Source organism: Acipenser ruthenus, chromosome 32 (assembly GCF_902713425.1).
Source record: "Acipenser ruthenus chromosome 32, fAciRut3.2 maternal haplotype, whole genome shotgun sequence".
Taxonomy (NCBI): Eukaryota; Metazoa; Chordata; class Actinopteri; order Acipenseriformes; family Acipenseridae; genus Acipenser; species Acipenser ruthenus.
In genome coordinates this window covers 8378982-8385100 of record NC_081220.1, presented here as the reverse complement: position 1 = coordinate 8385100, position 6119 = coordinate 8378982, and the positions used below count along the sequence as shown (strand labels likewise).

Genomic DNA, 6119 nt, shown 5'->3' with positions numbered 1-6119 from the left:
AAAAACACATTAAAGCTCCATCACTTACTTCATATGTGGCATCAACTGAATTGTATGGCACAGTCATCCAGAAATTGGTAGCATTGGCATTATACTTGTACAGGGCAAGCAGACTTCCACCAAGTTCTCTTGAGCCCACAAAAGGAACCCAGTTGCGACCCATGTTGCCATATGTTACCATGGTATAGAATGCAGCACCATCACAGTAGCCAGTTACTGTAGGTAGAACTGCAAGAGGAAAAGCAGTGGTCAGGGCAATGGACTGGATTGTCAGAAAAGGGTAGTTGTAGACCAAACAGTCAGGCACTTACTGATGTCTTTGAGAATGGCTTCAACTACAGCAGGATGAGTAAAGGGTGTATTCTCTGGCACTATATTCAGCAAGTAGGTCAGGGGCAGAATGTAGGTTCTGGTGTCTGGAGGAGTTACGTGAAAGAAAAGCAAGGGTTTGTAGGATTACACCCAAAGTCAGACAGCAAGCAAGTGTTTTCAAAATGGCAATAGGATGGCTGAACATGTGGGATATTACCTTTTGCTTCACATTGGGGTCCTCAAATGGCACCTGGAGAGTGTAGGTCTTGGATCCATTGGGAAAGACATGCTCCTGGACATTATAACCTTTTAGGGTGGCTTCTGGCACAGTTAACGTCTCTGGTCCAACTATAATTTTGACCAGCTCCACATCAGGCAGGAATGTCCCCAGGGTCACATTGAACACTCTGGCTTTAGGAACAGTGTCTGAAATTAAAGCATGCAGTTAAAATGAAGGCTATGAAGTGGAGCACTGCAACAAATCCCTTTGATTTACTGCATGTGGACAAGTTCTACATACTGTTTGTGACAACTGGTGGCCGAGGCATGAAAGGAGTGGTTATTGGATGAAGTACTGTGTACTTGGTCTTCTCAGGCCCATCTTGCCAGGTATGCTCCAGCATTGGTTCAATAGAGTAAGAGATCACATAGGTGTTGTCCAATACATGGCTCTGAAAGCACAGAAGCATCTTAGGAAGCAAGCTTTAAAATAAGGATTTAGAAGATGTTGAACTTCTACATACCTTGTAATATCCACCATCAGCTCCCACAGGAATTTTTACAGTGATTAGCTGGGGACCGACATCCAGTTTATAATCTCTACTATGAATCGTTGCAGGGTCAAGCTTGCGGCCATCAACTCCCATTTGAACATCAAGGGTAGTAATTTGTGGTGTTGGAACAAGGGGAGGTAGAACACGGGGAACATTCCATGTAATCATCTGTTCTGTGAAGGCTGTTCCATCTGACAGAAAGGAACACCATAGACTTGGTATAGAAAACTCACACTTAAACCTAGAACAGTTCTTGAGCACCATTGCCCTCTATAATCTTACTCACCAGTAGGACATGTAACTGCAGTGTCCACCATCATGACCATCCATCTTTGCTTATAAAAGGTGGTTGATCTTAGCACAGCCATTGGTACAGTTTGGATCTGTTGGAGAGGAGGGGGAACTTTTACTAAAATAAAAGACTAAATCTACCTTCATTGTCTGGATATACTGTACTAGACAACAATGAAGCCCAGACTACTTACCACCTGAGGCTGGCTTTCTGTGGAGTTGTATGCAGCTCTAACCAGAATTCGAGTTGGTGTAGTGTTTATGCCATAGCCATTTGTCATGGCCTGAGCAACAGTCATGGTTGTCTTTCTATTTGCTGGGAGATGGAACACAACTTTCCAGATGCTGTTGTCAGCAGCAGTTGCCTAGCAAAGAGAAAACCCCATTAGAATAGGGAGTTTGAACACAAAGCATCCCCAGTCTAAAGGATTTGTCACAGCAGATGGTCTGTTTAATAAAACATGAACTAAAACTGAAGGGTGAAATGTATCACTGAAACCGTTATATGATCAAACGTCTCTAATGGAACAGAGAATCCTCAAATACAACTGCATACGAAAGAGCCTACGTGAAAGCATGTGGTCTGGATCGGATACAGGCAGAGTTTGTAGCCACTCATTTGTACTGGACCTTAATATCAGTGTACCAAAACTTTAGGATAATACTTGAAATTGCTCCTATACAGCAGACTTCAAAAAGGTATATCAGGACACATTTATCATGAAGGGTTTATAACCCTGCACATATGAAGCCACTACCTAAGTGGTTGAAATACAAAGCTTACACACTGACAAGAAAGTGTTAACTTCACCACAATCATGTTTTACCACAACAAATCACAGAATACGTATACAAAGCCAATGCCTTGAATGTTACACAATTCCAATATGACCACCCTCTTGGGAGACAGGTTAAAGTTAAGGGGGCCGTTAGATTTTGCTTCAACTAGATGAGACAGTAGAGTAGACCTCAATTAGGCAAGACCAAGGGGATGTGAATGAAGCAAATGCAAAGTCACATGATTCTACCTCAGGGTATGCAAGGGACCAATCAGGATCATCTTGAACAAAGTTTGGCTCAATAAGTGGCACCCCTCTTCTCACAGAAACCTAAAGAGAATTCACATTAGTCATGAGTGAAGCACTTCTGTAATGACAATTAAAATACCCACACAACCCAACAAGTTATACTGAACAGCATTATCACATCCTGATAGCCCTTACCTCCATGTAGTTTCTTTCACACAGAATCTCCCTCTCTGCCCATGGAGAATAGCGGCATGTCATGCTCTGAACATAGGAGGAAGCTGAAGTCATAGTACTGTTTGAGAAGACACTGATTTGTACTGTCAGCTTGTAGGTCTCATCATTCTGGAAACAAAGGCTAAAGTTAGTCCCAGCATGTCACCATTAGAAACACGTTTAAAAAGAAATATAATTAAAACTCACTGTGTTCTGAGCAAAGCAGCTCACCACAGAAGCAAGGAACTTGGCATTTCCCAAGAAGTCAACGGTTAAGCTATATCTGTATACACTGTGCGGCCAGTCTTGGAGAGAGGGACACAACCGCCCCCTTATTGTCTATGGAAAATAAATTAAGTTGGCCTTTTAAGAAACTGTACACGTGATACGGCAAGGTAGAGATATAACAAAGTGAACACCCCCACCGCCACGTTCCATAAGCAATTTTGTAAAAACGAGTTATATTAATAGAATTATACGCCCATTCGGAACAGTATGTTTAGAGTAAATAATTTATATTTCGGCGTACTTGCAGTCAACAAATCTGACTAAGGTTGTAGCAGCACAGGTCTATTTAGGGTGATCAGCAACATGCTTTTAAAGTTAACGCAAGAGTTTCATACCCTGCATTTGAAAAAAACGAAGCCTTACAGCGCAGGAGTACTCTGTTCTTAATTCAGGTTATTACATTACGACTCAACAGGCTTTATACATCAAAAGCTTTCCATTCAAGAAAATTGATCACTCACCAATCACATTGATACGAAAATACTTTCCAACAAAAGACTTATCCAACATCATCATCATAACACTCCCTTGACAGTCTGTCCTCACCGAGCCTGCAGAAGACAACGATACATGAAAACACACAACCGGCAAATAAACAGCAAGCTAAAAGAACAGATGTGCTGAAGCGACCGTTGTCGTACCTAGAGGGGGGTTCTGCGTCCAAACTTCAGTGACTAACACTGCTAACAGCAATGTTATTCTGCATTGGAAAAAAAAACACGCAAGTGAGACACACACAATAAAATGAACGTTTCTAAAGTAGAGAAAAGATCAACAATTACCCAAATCTAAGACAACACGGCATCATTAAATCCAAGGCAGCCCCGACCGTGAACTTCTTTCACAGTTAGAAAGACACAATAATAAAAACAAACCCGCCAGTAGCTGAGTTTGGTGTTCCTTAGTGCGCAATGGGTTTATAAAGAGGTTCAGGTGCTAATGGGAGCTAATTAGCTGCAATTGATGCGCGCACCTCTTTCATATTAGTCCTCTAATTTTCAATCAGTATGTTAATTAAAATAAATAATAATAATAATAATAATAATAATAATAATAATAATAATAATAATAATAACCCATTTAGAAGATTGTACTTTGAATTAAAGTTTGGCAGAAGTACGTGCGGAACAAACTGGACTGTCACCGACAAGGACTGTCTGATTAAAGGCTCAGCTATGGAGGCATGTAGTAAACAAACCCCAATGAATAATAAAAAGCAGGCCGCGCAAATGAAGAAACACATTTATATCATGCAGGAATCCAGGCAGATGTGTTGCCTGCGCCAGTTTGAGGGGACGAGAATGACAGCTCGAGTTCTGATGTTAACATTCACAAGTCAATTACCCATTTTTACAATTTCACCAGACTGATAGGTAGGCTAAGCAGACATTAAAGGAGACAATATATTTGAGGCCACTTGATTTAAGAAACAGTGCAAAGCATCTCTTTCGCATGTCAGATTTACCATGACAGGGACAGTCCCGGGGAATAGAATGACCAAGAGGCAAATGGAAAGCACAGCGCTTAACCTGAAATACAACGCGCAGTATTGATTTAGAACAGACTAAACACAAATCGGATGACGTGTTGGAAATTTGAATTGTAATCAATTTATTTAAGATTTGAAGTTCCCATTTCAATTATTGAGCTTAATTACATTCATTCTTTTATGTATAATTAATTCACTTGGTGTGTTGAGTATTTTCAATTTGGCATATTATCTTCGAGTCTTGAGCTTTGTATATTTGACAGCTGTTATTTCAATTCAAATGTTGAACTTTGTCGTTGATGTTTGACGCTCCGGCTTTTGCAGTTCACATTTTTGTTACATTCCACCTCTCATAGGTTTGAACACAAACGGTTTTATTTGTGAAATTGTCAGATTGTTTATTGTGTATCCAGCGCTCATCTGAACTAACTGGTTCAGTAGTCTGTTCCCGTGAATAGACAGCACATGCCTGAGGGGGTGTGTTCTGTACAGCTGTGCATTTGAGTAAAGTTTGTCGCGGAGTTTTAAACGTTCCCATGGCAACTGAGTCAACAAAACCAACATCATCACGCATTGAGACGCAAGCTAAGGGCTAAGAAGTAAATGGTAAAAAGTGAAAGCAGTGTGAGTCAGTGGAATTTTTTGATTGTTTGATTTTATCAAATGTTCACGATAATCATGTATGTTCTGTAAATGCGGAATGCAATTAGTTGATATGTAAAAGCATGAATAAATGAATGGTGTCTATTCCTAACGCATCGGAAAAGTTCAGTATAGTGCCGCTTTTGTAGCAGCAAGCAGGCTTGTTCCGTCGTCTTGATATCACTATGTAACACAATTTTTGTTCCTGGGTAGTAGGTGTTATTTCCTAATTGCTTATGCCTCAAAAGTATAGAAAATGGCTACTATTCCCCACAAACTTTGCTTTTGTGACCAGGACAGTGATATTTTGAAATTTACCTTTTTCCAATGAGAAAACGGACGAATTTGTGTCTTTTGGTTCAATAAAGTCAGAAAAAAACAACATATGAATCCAAATTAACATGTATTTATACTAAAGTAATACAAAAATGACTACAAAAGATTTAGAAGCGAGTAGTTTTTCGAGATTTACGATTATACTGTAAATCACTTTCACGAATCAGCCCCCAGATGTAGTCTCCCATCATATTCTCGTTATACTGTCCTTGGTAGCGGCGTTCAAAGTCCATTATATCCTGGTGGAAGCGCTCGCCTCCAGGATATAATTGCACTCCAGGATCTTCTTTATCTGTGGTCCGACGAAGACACCGGCTTTGACCTTTGCCTCAGACAGCTTAGGGAAGAAGTCTTGAAGGTACCTGAGACCCTTCTCTTTACTTCTAAAGACGGCTGCTCTCTCTCCGGAGGAGTGGGTACGGGGAGCTCATAGCAGTGTGTCACCGGGGCGATGGATGAAGGAAGGTCCGGATACGTGATAGCAGGTGCATTCTTGCCAGTCCGACATTTGGAAGGGTCCACCATGCAGAAGTAGCAGTTGCTTGAGTGGTCAGTGGGTTCCCGCCAAATTCTTGGGATAGCGAACTTCATGGCTCTCTTTTCCCCTCTGTACCATCCTACAAAAATACATTTATTTCACCCATGACTAATGTGTAAGAGATTCTCGCAACATTTTTCATATATGATATATTTATTCAATAACATTGAAAATTGTAAAACATTTTAAAATTAAAAACTTTTACAATT

At 40.5% G+C, this 6119-nt stretch overlaps 1 protein-coding gene across 1 annotated transcript; it reads right to left on the bottom strand.

Moving 5' to 3' along the window:
• Positions 1-317: 317 nt before the first annotated feature.
• On the bottom strand, positions 318-3779 carry LOC131702970 (uncharacterized). Its single transcript, XM_059005833.1, has 12 exons — positions 3688-3779; positions 3547-3605; positions 3367-3456; positions 2825-2956; positions 2600-2746; positions 2405-2485; positions 1571-1741; positions 1372-1468; positions 1056-1276; positions 833-983; positions 530-738; positions 318-416 (listed from the first exon to the last, which is right to left on the bottom strand). The coding sequence occupies exons 5-12, from the start codon at positions 2690-2692 to the stop codon at positions 390-392; spliced, it is 1050 nt and encodes a 349-aa protein (XP_058861816.1). The 5' UTR covers positions 2693-2746; positions 2825-2956; positions 3367-3456; positions 3547-3605; positions 3688-3779; the 3' UTR covers positions 318-389.
• Between the last annotated feature and the right edge of the window lie 2340 nt (positions 3780-6119).

Coding starts and splice junctions, on each gene's coding strand:
- LOC131702970 (XM_059005833.1), bottom strand. CDS start 2,692: ATGACTTCAGCTTCCTCCTATGTTCAGAGCATGACATGCCGCTATTCT. Junction 1,277..1,371: donor TGCAGTTACATGTCCTACTG/GTGAGTAAGATT, acceptor CCTTTCTGTCAG/ATGGAACAGCCTTCACAGAA. Junction 739..832: donor GCCACCAGTTGTCACAAACA/GTATGTAGAACT, acceptor CTTTAATTTCAG/ACACTGTTCCTAAAGCCAGA.